Source organism: Pollicipes pollicipes, unplaced genomic scaffold (genome assembly GCF_011947565.3).
Source record: "Pollicipes pollicipes isolate AB1234 unplaced genomic scaffold, Ppol_2.1 Scaffold_2555;HRSCAF=2994_pilon_pilon_pilon, whole genome shotgun sequence".
NCBI lineage: Eukaryota > Metazoa > Arthropoda > Thecostraca > Pollicipedomorpha > Pollicipedidae > Pollicipes > Pollicipes pollicipes.
Window position 1 is genome coordinate 30837036 of NW_023596136.1, and position 19395 is coordinate 30856430.

Sequence of the window (19395 nt, forward strand, 5' to 3'; positions counted from 1 at the left end):
TTTTGTCTCCGCTTTACCGCGTGCGTTTGGATCTGCCCACTCACGACGCACCCTTGTTATACACTCGGATGATGTGGCAGCGCCATGACGCACACGACATCATTTCCAATGGCGCCTGGACGCCTGAAAGCAACGAGACATCTAGACGCAGATCTTTGCAGAGGCAAACCATTGTAAATGACCGGGCAGCAATGTCCATCGTCCTGCTCTATAACTTTCTCACGCATGCCGTCACTGTCCTGCAAGATTTTATGCCGACGACGGTGAATCTTCACGTACGGTTTAAAGCATTAACTCAAAAGCATTAATTCATGTGATTTAAACATTCACCAGGTAATTACCGTCAGATTACCAGGAAAATTAGCACGCTCGCCCTCGGCATATTCGCACGCAAACACCTGGAACACGTGCTTGGCGAGTGTCACGCGTGAACAGCATCCGTCATCCGCCAAAGTCATGACATTCGCGTCGAATATGTGAAACTTCACGATGAAAGTGATTATTTACAGGCGATGCGCCACGCCATTCAATACAGTCGAGTCGTGAGGCAGCTTTCAACACCAACATACGTAGCACGGAAATACCGACACTCCTGCACCTTTAATTTTGGTCCAAGAAGTCCTTAAGTTATTACTGACGGCGCGCCGCAATGGCAGAGGGTGGCGGCGTCACATTTCCATAGGGCCATTGCCGAGGGGATCAGATCCAATACAAACTCTAATCCGTGGTTGAAGGTGTGGGGCCAAGACCTCCTCTATCGAAGCTTTCTTTATCTAAGCCTTTCGCTGCAATATTTTGCCACTGATTTAGCCATTGCACTGGCCAAGCGAAAAGCTTGTACGCTGTAATGGTACCAGAACTTGAGTAACAGTTTAGGCAAAGCGTCACAGCGCCGTAATGAAACGAGCCCAAAAACGAGAGCATTTCCGTAGTTTCGAACCTTTGAGTATGACACTGCCTTAGCAATATCAATGTTTGTCTCGCTCTAGAAAAGGGAAACCCTTTGGAAATGTGTTTTGCAAGCATAATGCTGGGAACTGTGCCCGAAGAAGGTGTTCTGCTAGACGTGTGGGCAATCGAAACACCGTTACTGCTCATATGGCATTTCTGCCCTTTTGTCCGCTGTTTGCCATTTTTGCCTACTCCGTCATATTTCGGTGGAGTTTTTGTTTTACCCACCATGCTATGGAACAATGGCTTACCGTCATGCATCAGCATTCCTCCGGGCCATAGAGTTACAAAGCCCATGATCCGTAATGCCCAAATTTCACCTGCTCTTTATTGGTCGGGGGTGGGCTTGAAACCTGATTTATGGCTTTTTGCCTTCGTCGTTTACCTACGAATCATCAAAGTTAAAATGATGATGATTTGTGGTTTTGGGGCGCATCGACTGCTGTAGGTCATCCAATGATAACGATCATTTTATGCGGGGCCGCAAATCAAGCAAAGGTATCAATCAAGTCTCCCCATAAAGCCTTCATGGTCAGGCAGGGTGTCATATTTGTTTGGTTAGGATATACCAAACAACAACAAAAAATGTTTCCCGGGTTATCTAGCACAAAGCACCCGCGTTCACACGGACCGGCAGTTTTGTTTTCATCCAACAGTGGTTTAGAGGTCGGACGCTTTCAAAGCTGGACGCTTCTAGCTAGTGGCAAGTTTCTAGCATGAGGTCGGCTAGATTATGACGCAGTTCCTTGTCGGCGGAGAACTGCAGGGGTGAAGGCGAAACATCTCCCAACGCCATCAGATTGCCTTGGATGCCACTGAAACGCTCAGCGTTTCAGCACACCGAGTGCTCAGCTTCTGAAACATGGCAAATTTCAGTGCCCTTTACGATATCATTTTGGAACCGTTAAGGAAAAAAAACCTCAGGTCGCGTCGGGTCACATAGCTAGGTCACTACAAAGGTAATATCTTCCGAAGTTGCAAACCAACTCACGGATCACAGACACCCTGGAATAGCATGGATCACGAACAGCATGTTTGGGGCCAATTATGCCAAAGTAAGTCTTCGCTGACATATTGACACTCTTCACATTCACGTTCTGCGCCATTCAAGGCCGACGGTCTGGTTCACCATGGCGGCCTATGGTGACCTTAAGTGACTTTTTGTCGGCGATCTCAAAAGGAAACAAGTCATCAGTTCATTGTATGTGAAATGCGGTTTCTTGAAGTTCTCAATTTTAATTCAGCCATTCATTCATCGCACGGGTTCGACCAGCGTACTGCTGCTGGCCGTTGTTCCTGACGTCCGTTTCATCTTGTCCTGAGCTTGCTTTCGCTCTGTTACCAACGGACAACATTGTCCTGAGCTGCTGATGTTGTCAGACGCAATGGCGATATTCTTATCGAGGTGTAGAGAACGACTCCTCCGGTACAGGCAGACAGCAGCCACCGACAGACACAGAAGCAGGTAAATCTATGCCGATAAGAAATTGCCTTAAAAAACACGTTCAAACACATTCAAAACCTTCAAATTGTCAAACACATCCAGAAGCTAAATTTAGCAAATCAATTTCAACTCATAATAGCAAGACAGGCTTTCCAACTTACGTACCTTTTTGCCCTAGTCAGCATTGTGAAAAACTGGCCTTCCCACTTCAATCCTGCATTGTCATTTTGTGCAATATTAACTCCTATTGGTATTCATCAACGCCCGCTGATCAACCTCATGCATTGTGGCATCTCTGCTTTTAAGGCGCTGGCAATTTTCAAAATACCGCTTCGCTGGGCTATGAGGTCCTTGTGTGTGTGTGTATGTGTGTGTCATTGGGGCTTTACGACGCACTCAGCTGCTGAGGCTATATGGCGTCGCCTGCCTCTCACCCTGGCAGGAAGGGCGGGCACCGCGGGGAGCTATGAGGTCCTTTCTGTGTTATGTATACTTGGGCTTTCACGACCTGTCTATGCATTCACGAATTGCCTGCGAATCAGAACATGCATAGTGCACGCCTAACGTATGCAAGAGGGAGGATGAAACAAGAAGGTACGTGAACTGTCGATATTGGTAACTCAACAACGCCCTGTCCGTACGCCCAAGCCTTTGTACAAACTGCATTTCCCACATGAAAAACGCGAAGAAACCCAATCAGCACGGATACAATATCAATTTATAAAACACGGTGTGCATATAATTGCCAAGAATGCATGTGCGGTATAGTGTTGGCATCAATCTAGGGCTTTTTCGCGACATACATGCCTCGTAGAGTGAAGAGTCGGGCATGGTGTTCCGAACACTTCAAACCAGCACAGTGTTGGAAATTCCAAAGTTTTCTTGGCAGCGGAGTACAAATTTTCTGTAGTGGAGTACAAAATTATCCACGTGCTGCGGGTCATTACAGTTTTATTTGGGTCATCTTTGAGAGATATGATGGTACAATCATTATGGTAATCATAACGGTACATTAAATAATCAGTCAAATAGCACAATGGGTGGCACTCAACAAAAGCGCTACTTTTCACACGCAGCAATTAATGTAAAAGCACTTTAAATGAAAGGGAACATCAGTAGTAAGCATGGCACACTGAAACAACACAGTCTCATTCTCTGTATTATGAAACGCATGTGTATATACACTGGTTAGCAATTCATGAAAGGCTATGTATATACACCCTCCAAAACGGAGGGTAATTACGCATCGGGCTTATACACTCTCCAAAATGGAGGGTGGCTACGCACCATCCAAAATGGAGGGTGGGTACGATACGCACAGCCAAACAAACATGGTGCAAAAAAATGCAACTGAACATGCCACAGACGGCCACCTACTCAAGCTTCACCACGATCACGCTACCCTTGCTCCACCACGGTGACGCCACTCACGCTCCACCAGCTAACTGGTTTTAAGAACAGCTAAACATTCATGCCCCCCACCTTCCCACTCCTGGCCAACACACGAGGCCCTGCACGCCTCACCCGAACAATAGAGACAGGCAGCACTCTGAACCGATTTACACAGCCAGCGCAAGTACAATGCCTGACAGACCCGTGCAGGCCGGCCAAAAGGGATCGGAGTCAGTCACTCCGCTGACTCCGGCGGATAATGCAAAGTATACATGAATTTTGATGCGCTTTAACCGACATCATTGTGAAATATGATAATCTACGTTGCACTTAATTGATGTTTTTGTCCGAATAAACCCTTCTCCCTAGTTTGCCGGGCTATATATATGGTAAGTTATGGGGCTATATATATAATAAGTTATGGGTTCATGCTACTCTGGTGTCTGGTGTTTTTGCCGGGGTGAGATAGCTGTCTCCGAACAGTTTTTTGGTTATTTATAGCGGCGTTTTTCGACTCAAAAGGGTATTTTTGTAAAACCTGAATTACCAGCTTTAATTTTACACCCATCAGTGACCAATTTGACTTGGTTTAAACTCAGCTGCCGCAACATTTTTGTACTCCGGATACCAGGAAGTGGCCAAAAATCCAACCACATGGCGGTTCTGGATGAGTACAATTAAGTCCTTATTTATAATCGTGATGCGCATCTCTATACAGCTTCCCCCCCAAATGTTTACAAACATGTCCAAGGCATGAGCGCGAGCAGAATATTTGTGCTCTTGACAAATCAGTCACGAGGAGGCGAATCATTAAAACTAATTGGAGAGTTTTGCTATGTTCAGACCCCGACCTGAGCTGGGAGGCGGGCGCAAGTCTCTGAATAGTTGAGACGTTTCCGACGCTGAACTGCGAGTGATTCTCTTAATTGCATTGCCATGACACAGTGGTGGCGCGTGGGTAGGCGGCTGTATGCGGTAGGTGATTGGGCGTGTGGTGTTCTATGAATGTTTGTTGCATCCTTGGCAATTAATGCGGTTCGTCGTCAATGGTACGTTGTCATGTTCAAGTTTGAGTTGGTCTGCGTAGGGCATAGGAAGTGAGAGCTTTGCTAATCTACAGACCGGTACGATTCTGGTACTCGTTTCTCATTTCCCGGTATTGTTCAAAGGCAATTCCATTCAACATTCACACGTTTTATTTTTACACTTCCATAAATGGTTTATCATATATCTAGGTGGCAACGCAGGCTGCTTGTTATTGAGCATCTTAGTCTGGTGGGTGCAAGATTTGTGCTCTCGAAGATATCAACACATGGCTCCTGATGGAAGCAGCAAGTCTCAAGCTGTTGCACCTTCTGGTTTTATTTTGTCCTGACACAAAGAGGTAAAATGAGTTTTTTTCCAAAAGCTGTTCTTGCTGCATCATGATGGAGTACAAAGCATCTCATTTTACCTAGTCATAATACTGGAGTACAAAATCTCCTGGTATACTTTATACCAGGAAACGTCCAGTCTTCCGACACTGAACCAGTATGCAGACCAGAATTCAAAAATAGTAAAACGTGCGCACTGCAGCATGCCTATGAATGATCGACATCAGCAGACGGAAACATGATACAGCAGCTCGTTTTTCCCAGAACAATTATGAAGCTTGTTGTCCAAACCCAACAAATGGCCAAAGATGCCTTGAAAAAAATGGCATCTCCATCCGTCAACGTTCTATTTGAGGCCGCTATATTAAGTCTACCATCGCGTGGCCATCAGTGCTCCCGACTCCGCCCGCCCACACGGCTCGCGGTCAGCCACCACCCAGACGGCGCGCCGGCCAGCCGGGCCAGGTCAGGTCACGGCAGGTCAGGCCAGGGCAGGTCAGGGCAGGACAGGCAGGGCCGCCTGCCGGGCGCGCACCGGCCGCTCGTCGCCACCGTCGCCGCGTCGCTATCGGCGGAACCTATTACCCGGCGCCCCACTTCCGGCGGCAGGCGGCAGCGCGATCGATGAATGACGTAGTAAGGCGCGGCGGGCCGGCCCATTCAGCCGGCTGCAGTGGCGCGCCCAGCACCGGAAGCGGGGCACACGGCGCAGGGGCGCGGCCAGGCGCCGCAGCTGGGGGGCCGCGACAGTCGGGGCGCGGTCGGAGCGGGTGGTGAGGACGGAGTGGCGCGGAGGATCGCCTCTCACAATGGCCAACCAACCAACCAGGTCGACTGGACCATGATGCCCCAACAAGTGCGAAAGCTTCAAAACTGGAGACTGGACGCCCTCCGGCCATCCGCGTTCCACCAAAAGCAGTGCTCCGCCGCCACCCGCCAGACACTACGCGTGAAAGCCCGCACGGTCACCTGAACAACCGTCTACTCACAGAACCATGCCGGTCCCCCTACAGCGCCCTCCGCTGTGACCCTGTGACCGGGCGGCAACCAAACATCCAGCCAGGCGCGGCGGCCCACGCACTGGCCCTCTCGTTTCCGGAGCGGGGGGTGCCTGGCCCGGGCCAGTCCGGATGCGTGGAGCGGGTGATCCGGACATCCGGAGTTGGGAACGACACAGTACCGACCCGACGCCACGCGCCGCGCCGCAGCGCTTCAGCCCGATGCGCGCGGCGTGTGTGCGTGTGCGTGCATGCATGCGCACGGACGCTGGGCGGCCACGGTCAGCTGATGCCGCGTCACGTACAGGGTCAGCTCGGCCCACAGGCACCGGCCGGACGCAGAGACGCAATTACACGAGGACTGGGCGGCCACCACCGACCACGACGACTCAACAGGGCATGGCGCACCGCCAGTCCAACGGACACACGGCCAGACCGCCAGCGGAACACATGGATCGCTCGCTTAGTCGCGTAATATGCTCGGTACGTCCACTGACAGGAGATAATCCATCGACAAAGGGTGAAAAATCGACAAATCTACGAACCGCATACCATGCATACCATAGCGTGGGAGTCAAATGGGTTTTACATCCCTGAGTTCATCATTCGCTCACCCCGATTCAGGAAGCGCTTGAGTCATTTTTCCATGTGAGCTATCCAGCACATTTTGCACAAAGCAAGTACCTATCCAGATAAGGTATCAGGACAACCAACGTGGATAGTGCTTTAGCCAAATGCATCCAAACAATACATCAATGCACGTCCACAGTGAAAGCCCGGTACACGCGCGTAATAGCGATAAAAAGTAATGTACTATTGCCTCCCAAGAGGTCACTTGTGGTACAACACATATGTGCTCTGCAGCCGACCTATTACATATTTTCAACATACGTCAAAGGACACCCTCCCAGCGACGGCACTGTAAGTGTACTGAAATAGCCTGAACCCGGACATGCTGTGGCCACAGGGAGGGCCATCACCGTCACTAACCGCACCGTTCGTCACCGACCCGGACACGGCTGGCTGACAGCATGGCCACCCACCACATCAATGCTGGAGCAAGCGAGTAAGTGAATGAATGAATGAATGAATGAATGAATGAATGAATGAATGAATGAATGAACGGAATGTGGCACATGAATGTGAATGAACGCAAATGGACGGACGGACGGACGGACAAACCAACCAACCAACCAACCAACCAACCAACCAACCAACCAACCAACCAACCAACCAACCAACCAACCAACCAACCAACCAACCAACCAACCAACCAACCAACCAACCAACCAACCAACGAGCCAGCCAGCCAGCCAGCCAGCCAGCCAGCCAGCCAGCCAGCCGGTCAATAGACAAACGAACGGACGGGCGAACGGACGAGCCAGCAAACCAACGAATGAACCAAGGAACCGGCGAACCAACGAACCAAACAACTACCCAACGAACCGATCATAAATGTAATTCCGGGATCACTGTCTGGTAGACGCAGCTGCTTGGTCCTGTACATTTCATCGCGTGAGGCTGAAGGCCTTTTGTCTGACTGTCTTCGGCACCCTGGGCCTTACGGCTGAGCAAACCTAGGCCTTTTTTACTTCATGTGTGTTACGGACCAAACCCATTCGCATTGGGCAGACGAGCAGCATGGTGGTGGAAAGGCCTTTTAGCACACTGGGGATCACGTATTCAATATTGGGGGTCGGGGCTTCACTGATTCTGAATTATGGCAGGGAGCATGCGGGCGTTGCGTGGAAAAGACCTAGCCAGAGCCTCAGTCGCTGTACAATGCTGTTTTGGCGTTTTACAGCGGGCCATCTGCAACGGCCATTTTGTGCCCATTTTGTGCCCGTGTGTACCCACAAATTCAACAAATGGCACCGTGCGAGCCATAATGGTAAAATCCATCGCCACGTTTTTTTTATATTTATTTACTGACGATACCTCGTGCTAAAAACTGACCTTAGGAGAGAAAAGTAGCTGTTCCGAATATGGGACAAAGTTCGTGTCGACTTCTCAGACAGTGTGGCCCGAGGCACCAGACCCGAGCGAACCGCAGCAATGCGGGGCACGAGGCGGACAAGCGTCCAAATGCGCAGCGGCTGACCTGGCATAAACAGGGTACCTCAGCGCCAGCGGCTGCATCTACTCCCAAACAATTACAGCATATTTATAGTATTAGAAATTGTACTGCAATTCTGTATAGCATGGTTATAGTCTACAGTGCGAAACTCGCCTATAAATGCGCAACGGTAGCGCGGCATCGGTTAAATAAATCGGTCGTGGAGATGGAAAAGAAAGCACAAATTTGACAGGCCAAATCAGCGTCTCCTCTGCAATATACACCCCGCTAACATAATCCATCTTAAGCAGCTCCTCTAAGTCAGCTAGTGGTCATTCCTTGTTGCTGGAAGCCCCAAATAAACTAGCATTTTGGGGCAATTCGTGGTCACAGCAACTATTTTTCGTGTCTGAGCATGTCGCTTTAATTATGCTTTCGGCACCGCGGCACCAGCTAGCTACAGCAAAAACGAAACGGAACAACTCTAACGCTCTCAACATATTGGCATATGAGCGTGCTACTGAGCGATCCGGAAACCTCACCTAAGACAAACGGCGGGAACCGCAAGCATTTCTGGGCCTGCAGGCTGTGTCAGCGTTGCCAGCACCATACCCGCAAACATTTCGCAAAAATGTCACCAGTCGAACCGGGCGCAACCAAGCGCCGGCCAATACGCCATGGGCGTATTTGCAAATAATAATAAATACACAAATACGCCATTCAAACAAGACGCCACATAAGCCAAAACACGTTTGAACGAAGACACAAAGCTGCACAGGTGAACTGGGAAGAGGGTCTGATGGTTCCCGAACAAAAATACAACTGGAAAAAGTCGAAAAGTCGAACGAAAAATTATCAACGATGAAAAGACGAAAGGGATAAAAGCCGACACGGGTAAAAGTCGAATCGGAAAGAGTGGAATGACAAGGATCGAAAGGGAAAAAAAGCCGACAGAGATGAACGCATAGTCTGAAAAAGCAGGGCAATAAATGAAAGGCATGAATGTCAAAAGGGATACATGGGATGGGATGGGGGGGGGGGATGGGAGTGGACGGAAGCGGGAGGCATGTGCGGGACCAGATCACACCAGAAGGGACCGAGCGAGAACAGACGAGATGCGACCCGGTCGGATGGAGTCGGACGAGACCAGATGGGACCAGATCGGACGGGATCAGACAGGACGCCACCAGACAGCACCAGACGCCACCGGGTGTGGTCGAAGGGAGCCGGATGGGACAGAACAGAATCAAATGGGGCAGCCGGGACCAGCCGGGACCAGACGGGACCTGACGGGACCAGCCGGGACCAGACGAGACTAGACAAAACCGGACGGACCGGGCGAAGCCCGACGAGATTCGTTGGGAATGGACGGACCGTGATCTTTCCCAGTTTTTCCCCCGGCATTTCACGTTGGGAAGAGGCAGAGGAGCGGGGTACGCAGGGTGGATGCAGGACAGCGGACAGTGTCTGTAGTGTGACTGTGTTGGCAGTGAACCTGCATGTACATTATGAAGCCCTAAAAACACCAACATCCTAGTGTGTAGAACCATTCCATACACAAAACTAGGGTGCTTGATATCAGCAGGGAAGGCCTTAAGAATCTGGTTTATCAGCCAGGGGGGTAGTTTCACACAGTTTCGGAGAGCAGAAGAAAGGGAAAATGATGAAGCATACCTTTAATAATGCCAATAAATGGGTTTATCCCTGGATTCAATCTGATTTCATCCCAAGGAGGCTTCAGCCCCCCCCCCCCCCCAAACTAAAAAGAAAACAGCCTACTGTGTTTAGCACACCTGAAGAGTTCCTGCTAATCTACACCACCTTCCATACACCACTAGAAGGAATAGTTGAGCCATGTAATAGAGCAGACTGATAATCCCATCAGTATTTGATGTTCCAGGCAGTGTGTTTATGATACATGTGTGTCATCATAAGTATTTGGAAGTGGCTTGTGGACTTTGACGGCTTCTGCCCCTATCTCCTAGTGACAATGCCAGAACAGTAAAAAGTGAGTCAGGAGCCCTGCAGTTTCAGTACATCATCCTCAAGGAAATGTGGAGTGCTAAACTCCTCTAAAGCACTGCATACTTAACTGGACTACATATTGTTTTATAACCACATATCTACATGCTTATACCTACTTCTCTCCTTCATATTTTGGGCATGAGTTTTTTTTAATGTTTATATGAGTTTTCTTAAAAAAGATACATAAATTTCTCAATACATGCTAACTTGGACTCAGGTTTTTCAAAAATCCCACTGATGCCAAAGGCATTTTATGATGCACTCGGCTGCTGATGCAATATTCTGCTGACTGCCTCTTACCATAGGCACTGCTGGGTCTCCATGTCTGTGGTCTCCCAGATGCACAGCTTAACCATTACACTGGTGTTGCAATGATAATCATGGGACAATGGGCAGACCGATTCAGCTGTGGCTATCTCACTTGGGACAAACTCTCCTGAGGTTGCAAAGGATGTTGAGGGTTCTCAGAATGTGCTGAATATGTGGCACACTCTTTGCACTAGTATGACATCAAAATATTTGTTATCCAGTACTAGTCTTTTTGGAACAAGTTGGCTGTCTCAAAACATTGAACCAATGGGCTCTGCATGACCACATGTAGTTGATGCAGCTAATGTTTCCAAGTATTTATTATCAACAAAACCTTAGTAGCAAAAACATTCATCCTTCAATAAATGCATGCCAAATCTAATATATGCTAAATGGCATGTGCAGAAAGAAAGCCAATATCCCAGTTGATGCCTTCTTAATATCTAGAATAGGCAAGTGGATGTCTGCATACTGCCTAGAATAAGCAATGATGTTTCATAAACCCTGACACATCTGCCTGTGGTTATCAGCAGGTGGACACATACCAGTGAACAGAGGCATACCTATATTTTATCATTTATCAAATTATGACAAAATGAAGTGAGAATGGTTGCTGGCCATGATAAAATGGGTAGGTCTATCAAAAGCACACCTGTGGGAAGGTTGTGGTACCAGGCTGTAGGTTCTCCCTTCTCCATCAACTTACACAAATGGCACCCATGGCAGTACAGGCTGTATTTCATATCATGGGGTTGTTGGATAAAGAAGACTGTACATATACTTCCTGCAGATACCACACAATATAAAAACTGGTGTGCACAGCATTGTGACTCCAAAAATATTTGGTTTTGTCAGCACTGCATCAATCTTCCATCATGCAGCTAAAAAGTAGTAGGTAAACAATGTAGGTCCAGCAACATGCTGTGTTTCCTCACCAGTTGCTTGTGATTGTATGCTACAAAAATTGCATACTGGTTTTTGCAGCGAGTAATAGTGCAGTGCCACATAAAAACCAATGAACGTCCTACGAAATTCAAATACGATACACAAGGTTAATCGCCTTCATTGACCAATGCATGCGACTTATGAATGGCGCACGAGAACACACAAAAAGCAAGAACACCGACAAGTATAAGCCTTTTCACTACTTACTCTTCATATCCCTCTGTCATGTTTCACATAAATCCCTTTATTAAGGGATCCCCAACTTCGATTTTGACACTTCATTTTGGACCACAAAATTCATGGACGACTACTAACATTGGCGAGCCGCCGCACCACTGAACGGCTAAACCCAATGTCAGACAAGCGGCAAATAGTTTGGAAACCGCAGAGACTGTGTTTCAAAAAATAAAACATTATGCATCATTTTCAAGCAGCATGATATCCTGCTGTACTAATTCTGAGTGTCTATTCTCTATCATTACCAAAAATATTCCGAATGAAGATTCAAATATGCCGTCCATTCATGAAACAAATTGATGCGGATGAACACTAAAATCAAGATGGCGCTCCCTAGCACCATTCATTCGATTGCCAAAAGCATTGTACTGCGTGTTTGTTTACAAGGCGAGTATGGGGCGGTTGCCTCTGCATGCATTGCAATTTTGGTCAGTTTACAAAGGTAGTGTGTGGAAAGCAGTGAAATCTTTTATGCTAACTTCGAACATTGAACGATGTGAACGGTTATGGGTACCGCACTTCTTGGGTGCGCGAGCGCGAAGCAGACAATTTCTGGCCGCAGCGCCGGGTCATTTTGCGTCGGGAAATACGGTTGCTTAACGCAGCAGGCTGTACATACCTTGGCAAGAGAATAAATATGCATCGAAAAATTACATCGTTACAGAGTGGGTTGAAGGAGGGGTGGCGATAGATCTACCAGATCCACCCAGGGACTGCCCGTTCGACGATCCCAGGCCCGGCTTACGCACGGGGGGGGGGGGGGGGGTGCTGCTCGGAATTTCGTCGACGGATGATATTGTTGAAAGTTGTAGCTGAAGTATTTCGGTGATATATTCCTTTTTCTTCTCTGCTAAATAAGTCGCGTGAACGCCGAAGATCGTGCAAGTGTACACCCAAGATCGACTTTTAGGGAGTGCATGTACACCATGGAGGTTTCCGTCCCACAACGAACTCGGATTTTAAAGTTAGTTCAACGTCCAATCCCATCGTTAGGCAAATTTTATGCATGTAAATCCTCAAAAACAACATTACTGCTCCCTCCCCCCCAGTCACTTCTTGAAAAGTGACCCATTGTCGTGGATGGGTAGAGTACCGGTAGGCTTGTACTTGTCAGCTTCCTTTGAGACAAAACACTGCTCTGCCTGTGATGTTGATAGCGCTTGACTGTTTCTGTCCACAGGTTGCACATCTTTGCATTACACTCGGTCGATGCCGGCTGGCTGCCACTAGGCCCCCCAGTCAGCTTCAGCCGATTGTGGCACTGGTGCTGCCACCTTTCTGAAGGGTGCCGCCATCTAGTATACGCTCTCGGTTTCTCTCATTGCCCGCAGGAAAAAGTTTGTAACGAAAATGTTCGTACGCATTAAAGTTTTTTATGGAAACCGTTCCTAAGTAATGGCTTACGCACAAAATTCAGCATGTACAACTCGTAAGCATTTGCATCGGCGCAAATTTTCGGCTGCAAATGACAGTCAAGGATACCGATCATGTGACGGAAGCACGTAACAAATGCTAGTATTTTGACGTGATGTAAGCGCCAAATACAAGTTTATGCGCGAATGTTCGCCAGAGATGAAGTTCGCTCGGCAATTTTACGTACGCAGAATTTCATGTGCAGATGTGTACTGTAGCGGCGATGTAGATCTCCATGACTGGTGCCAGATGTCGAATGAACGGTCGCTACTAAGGGCCGCCACATCCCGTTGACCGAGGGGGGGGGGGGGTGGCGGTGGACAATGACATAGGTCAGGACTCACGTCTAGTATCATGACAGCCTAACTCTTCGTGGGGTGAACTTTAACGCTTTAAGGCGGTCAGCAAATAAACGAACTAACTGGGGTAGTGCGCACTATCCCAGTTCCTTCCCAGTTTCCTACCCCAGCCCCCCCCCCCCCCCCTCCTTCCAAAGGTCATCTTACGCAACATGACCTGGGATCAAGGGGAGGGGATTGGAGGTTATATTTTAAAAAGCATGTTCACTGCGGGGTACCCAACCAGTTTGCGGAGTTCTCCCTTTATCCCTCATCCCGACGACATCCGTGTCAACGACTCGGCCCGGCGCTCCCTGAGCGTGCCACCGACGCCAACTGACGGACGCGATGAGCGTCGGCTCGCTTTTGGAATACTGCGGGCAGGCACCGGATGACACCCGGTGTACAGCTGGTTATGTAAAGTAGATCGGAGATTAGTGAAAACTGTGCATCAGCTGGCCCCGCTTCGATGCACTCCTTTTGATTAGGACGTTGTTTGCACCCGACCCGTTATCGCTAGAGGCTTGCACTCTTAAACGATACGCCGGATACAGCTAGAAATGGTTCACTCGCATTGATGCATGAGGTCGTCTCCGGAAACCAAATTTCGCCGAAATTTGAGAGCGGATGGTATATAATTTGCTGCCTTGATTGCTGATCTGTCCTGGAACGCACTGCATACAATTATCATACACCATCCCGATGCCCGTTTCTCTATGCGTTGTCACAGGCTCATTGTTCGGCATTCTCGGGAAAGGGGAGCACCCCGGAACCCCCTCGGCTGCGCTTATCCTGTTCGCGAACTTTTGCGTACGTACTTTTGTCAAGCCATCTGTATCTGTTGCGAATATTTGCGTGTTTTTAATTCCTTACGAACGATTGTTTACTTGGTCAAAGCACACCAACGTCCGGATAAACTTTAATCACTACGAACATTTTACATGGACTCTATGCCGCATGAGCATTTGCTCGCGAACTTTTGGGTACGGCCTTTTGCGAATGTGTTGTCCTAAAACCATAGGGGGGGGGGGGGGGGTCCAGGGCAGACTGACACCCGGTTGCCAAGTGCTACCCAGTCAGCTCTCACTTTTCGCTGAAATCAAACCGTCGCAGGATATGATCAGGCGTAGAAATCGGCTGTAATTTTCGACTCTATTCGGGGTACGCCTCGGGCCATGTTGGGCCAGGTGCGGGCGTGGTTGTGATCAAAGCGGGTGCATCAAATCGTATGCAGCGGGTGCATACTTCTCACTGGACTATGGATTATGGATTGTGGAGGTAGATCTATGTAAGTAATGGCATGCGTTGCGTCCTATGTATCCGTAATGGCATACCTCGTCCGCCTGCCGCCTTTTACCAGCGACCCCCGCGCCGCGGCCGTCAGCCGGCATCAGCGGCACGCTCGGGGACAGTCGGGCGGGAGCATCAACACAGACGGGAGGGTGAGGGATGAAGAAAAACAAGTGGGCAGGCTGGTGCGTTGGGCGCGTTTAACTTTTGGTCGCTCCCATAGCTCATCATCGGTAATTTACTTTGCTCCCATGAATTTGAAAGTATTTCCTAGTCGCTAGAGGGCGTTTAATTGCATGTAAGAAATTACTCAGCTGGCCGCAATATTTTACCTTAACTATGCAATTGCTGCTGCCCACCGCCATTCCATACCCCTGTCCCCTCCCCCCGTCGGCGGAAGGTTGGTGTGGTGGTCCTCACACTGATCAGTCACCCGAGGCAACAAGGAGGATATCTGCATTTGATCATTTGAAATCACTTGAGATTTGATCACTTAAGGTTGCTTCGCGTGCGTGCTTTGTCAGACAAACTTTTTCTCAGACGAACATGTGCATAGGACATTTGCGTATTGCGTACACCATACACGAGCATGCGAACTTTATCTGCGACGAACATTTGCGCGCGGACAATTGCGCGCAAACTTTTTCGTATACGAACTTTTGTGCGTGCAAGCATGTTCGGTACGAACTTTTTTCCGACGAACATTTTTTCCACACGAACCTCATGCTACATGAACTTCCCACTTTGCGGACTTTTGACGGTACGAACTGTATATGCTACGTACCGTGTCCTGACAAGTTTAAGGCAAACGAACTTTTTTCCTTCGAGCAATTGTCTTACGAACTTCTTCTAAGCGTACCTTCGTCCGCAACGGTTGCCTTAAGGCGTTCCAGGACAGCTTACCACTGATCGCAAATTACCCATCTACTTATGTCCTCGTAGTAGACCATCATTGCATACGCCCGTTTACCGCCGACTACATCTCATCCCTAAATACCCCTAAACACGCCTCCTCCCCTTCCCTTTTCGGTATGTCGAATGTGGAGTCGCATTAACGTCCCCCCCCCCCCCTGCCGCGACCTCTCCCCCTTGGGCGAGTCCGGGGTGGGGAACTCCGGAGCCCCGAAAGGTCACGCGATACGAAACCAAGCGCGGTTAACCCGTGCGCTGATCCAGGGCGGCAGTTCCAGCCTTGATGGGGAACGGGAGGGAGGGGGGGGGCACCGGACTAATGAAGGGCCTCCTACCGGTAAAATCCCCCTCCTCCTCCCTCCCCAAAAGCGCTTGTTTGGCTCATTTGATGTCAAGGAAGCCAAATTTGCTTCGTTTTCTGTTAATTGGTATAGTTTTTTAACTGAAAATGTGTATCCTACTTACTGACCCATTAGTTACTACAACATGTCATTCTACCAGCATTTGGCATCATAATGAACCGTGCGTGAAATGGCTGTATGAAATAAGCCGCGGGTCCTTTTCATTGTATGATGGTGGGTGAGACTTTCCAAAGTGGTAACAGCCGGGGGTGTCGTGAAATTTTGTCGCGGCTCCCCAAATATCTTACTAGGTTCTTGCCCCCTCCCCCGCATGGGGCCTAAAAATGGATTTGAATCGATGGATTGGATTGGATTGCGCAGATTAAAAGGGTCCAAATGCTGCTCTAGACGACAAACACCGACGTTAGCCGTTGCAGTTTCCACAGGCCGCGAGGTATCAGTCTCATGGGCAACATGAGGGGGTGGCCAACGAACGGACGAAAGCGACCACACATCCGAAAGGAGCACTTTTGAACCACTGATGGAATCAGTCCCTCCGTGTCGAAGGCAATCCGTGCCGTATATTTCACTTGTACAGGTTTCAGATCGAGAACGGGAATGGATGAGCACTTACTGCTCAGCGAACTCTTACGTAATGGCTGCTCTGAACTCTGACTTCATTGTTTGTCTCGCTTGGAAATGTTGTTCCGTTCAGAGGATGCATCTCAAAATGGTGTTGGTGAAATTTTTGCCTCTTTTGCATTTGAACAGTACGAGTAGATTTCCAAGGGCTTTCAGGAGCATGATTTCACGCCACGTGGTCGGTTTCGCGCGACCGGCAGCTGCCGCCTAGTGTAAGCTGTACTTGCCAACACCGTTCGGTTTCAAGGAAACCGTAGCGTGGGGTCTCGCTGTTCTTATTTCTAACGACTGCGGACACGCATGCTCAAAGCGACTATAACATTGTTTACCAGCCGATTACGAAAGAGGACGGAAGGACGTCCCGAGCCAAGCATGTGTTGGTCACATCGAAACAGGTTTCTGACCTCGTGTCGATCCACTCGGTTAGGAGTCTGAACAGTGAGGAGATTCCTTACCTTGCCTCGGGCAAAGGGCCCCGTGGGTAGAACACAGGTGGGCACATTGCCTTCTCCGGTCAAGGGCAGAAGGGCTTTTTCGTCCCAGCCCGAAGTATGTATCCAATGGCTGCCATGGTGACACGGGACCGGACCCCCTGCTCGATTCGGGGCCCCTAGAGGGATACACTACTTCTCGGTCCCCTCTCTGACGCGGGAGGCTCTCTGACCGGGGCAGTTGACCTGGATCGACACAGGAGCCATCATTTAAATAAACGTGTCCCTAACTGGCGCATTGGATCCAACAATTGGCACCGGGCCGCCAATTCGGCTTATCGGGCTCCAAATGAAATGGGACGGAGGCCCGCTTCGGTGCTGGGGTCTCTGGCTGACACAGCACCCTTCTGTTGTCTCATTGTGAAGTCTTACGTTCTCATCGTACGTTCTCATGCCTCACTTGATTGTCAGAGGGCGCAGTCCGACGTAAGAGACCCCCTGGTTTCGCAACCCCGACAATGTCTCTGTCCACCAACCGCGTCCCTGGCCGCCTCGTGGCCTCTTACCGACGTACAGGATCCCCTGTTTGGCACTGTGGGCTCCTGATCGATGCAGGAGCCCATCATTGCTGCAGGGGCCCCGAATTACCGAACGATGAAAATCGCGGGGTCCTTCTTGTTTGCGCTTGATACATGAGCCCCCTGGATTCAGACCGACACAGAGTCGACTGGTCGGCGTTGGTGGTCTTTGGCCGACGCAGAGGTCTGCATTGTCCCAGCCTTCTCCCCCGCCCCCAGGCGGTGCAAAAGGCCCCTGGTGGGACCTTTGAATACGAATAGGGCCTACGGTCTTTTTCATATTTGGATCTTCGGATCGGACCCTTGGTCCGTCGATCCGAGGGTCTCGAAGGGCTCCCCGGAATCTGAGGGGAGCACGTGCTTCCTTTTGCCCCACCCGCACCCTGCCTGCGCCCCTGTCTATAGCAACAGAACAACTTAAACGATCTTACCTGCTGTGTGGATCCTGTACCTCGAATGAGCAGCAGTGTAGTCAGACAGTCAGGGTAGCAGTGTACAATACCCAGCCACTCTAACGTCATTATATTCAACACGACCGTAATCAGCCACATAATGGCCAGTTACCTCACGTGGTCACGGCAAGGCTCAGGCACGCTTGCATTACGGGAGCTGCCATTGCATCAACACACTGCCCGCCCAAACGCACTCAGACGTTTGTGTTTAAGTTGGCATCCGAGGGCCCGAGCGGCGGACATGTTGAGCTGCGGAAGGCATGTGGCCGGACACATTAGAGAAGACATCAGCAGGTGAAACATTTAGTGCAGTTGGCGCTTCTGAAAGCGAGGTGTCTCTACGGAAAGTTGATGGGGCTCGACTGGACAGGCGTCCCCACGAGACAACAAACGTGAGAATGACACAGCGGTTTTATGGCTGTCCGCGAGTCAACTATCGGCGTACTTAGTGGTTGCCTTCCAGCGACTGGACCTCACAAACACTAGGGGTTTGTACTTACGACTTCGCAAATGTCTCCTCGTGAAAGCTCTAGCCGGGGCGGCCAGCCGTGTTGGCACGCCGGCGCGCAGTGTCCGGTCGTGTGACGCTGATGAAGGAGATGTAGGTAGTGTTACATTTTTTTGCAGCATACGGAAGGATTCGAATGGCGTGGAGGATGTCTGGAAGGACCAATCGCCGTAAAGATAAAGGAACGTAAGGTTGAGAGAAATTTCCTGCAGTTCTGGTCCGTCGGGCAACTTTGACACCGCTACCCGCCTTGTTTGCCATGCCTCGTGATATTCATGGAGGCTGCGCGGCAGGGGGCTGTCTGAGATCCCGGTCTTTCGATTTTAAGTGCTTATGGGATGGGGATGGTTCTGCCCCTTGTGGTCTTGTAAGGCTATTTGATATGTAATTTTACGGTAATAAGGTGTATTGGAGAAAAGGGTACTAAGCCCCACGAGAACGCACGTCGCAAGTTAAAGAAACTTGAAATGTTTGGGGTGAATCCGACGTTTGACCAGTGGGGGGGGGGGGGGGCACTGTAGGCGAACGCTTCCCGGATCAAATCTTGCAAACCCCCTTTCTTTGAGATCTTGGAGTTGGTCTGTGAACGCCTCGGTCACAACCCTATGCTAGCTCTGAAAAGGATGAGGCAACTTTTAGAAAACAAAGTGTGCTAGGTGCCTGGCCTCAGAACGGCTGTACTCCAAATTGAGCTCGAACTAAATATCTTCAAGTGGCTTGTACAGATAAATTTGATTTACGAATTTGGCTTTTATTTCTT

At 49.6% G+C, this 19395-nt stretch overlaps 1 protein-coding gene across 1 annotated transcript in view; it reads right to left on the reverse strand.

Moving 5' to 3' along the window:
* The window catches only part of LOC119103136 (sprouty-related, EVH1 domain-containing protein 1-like), a 42287-nt gene extending 30453 nt beyond the window's left edge, over positions 1–11834 (reverse strand). Inside the window, exon 1 of the mRNA XM_037226598.1 lies at positions 11701–11834. Within this exon, the coding sequence (XP_037082493.1) occupies positions 11701–11720 (20 nt within the window). The 5' untranslated portion in view covers positions 11721–11834. The remainder of the gene's footprint in view (positions 1–11700) is intronic.
* Between the last annotated feature and the right edge of the window lie 7561 nt (positions 11835–19395).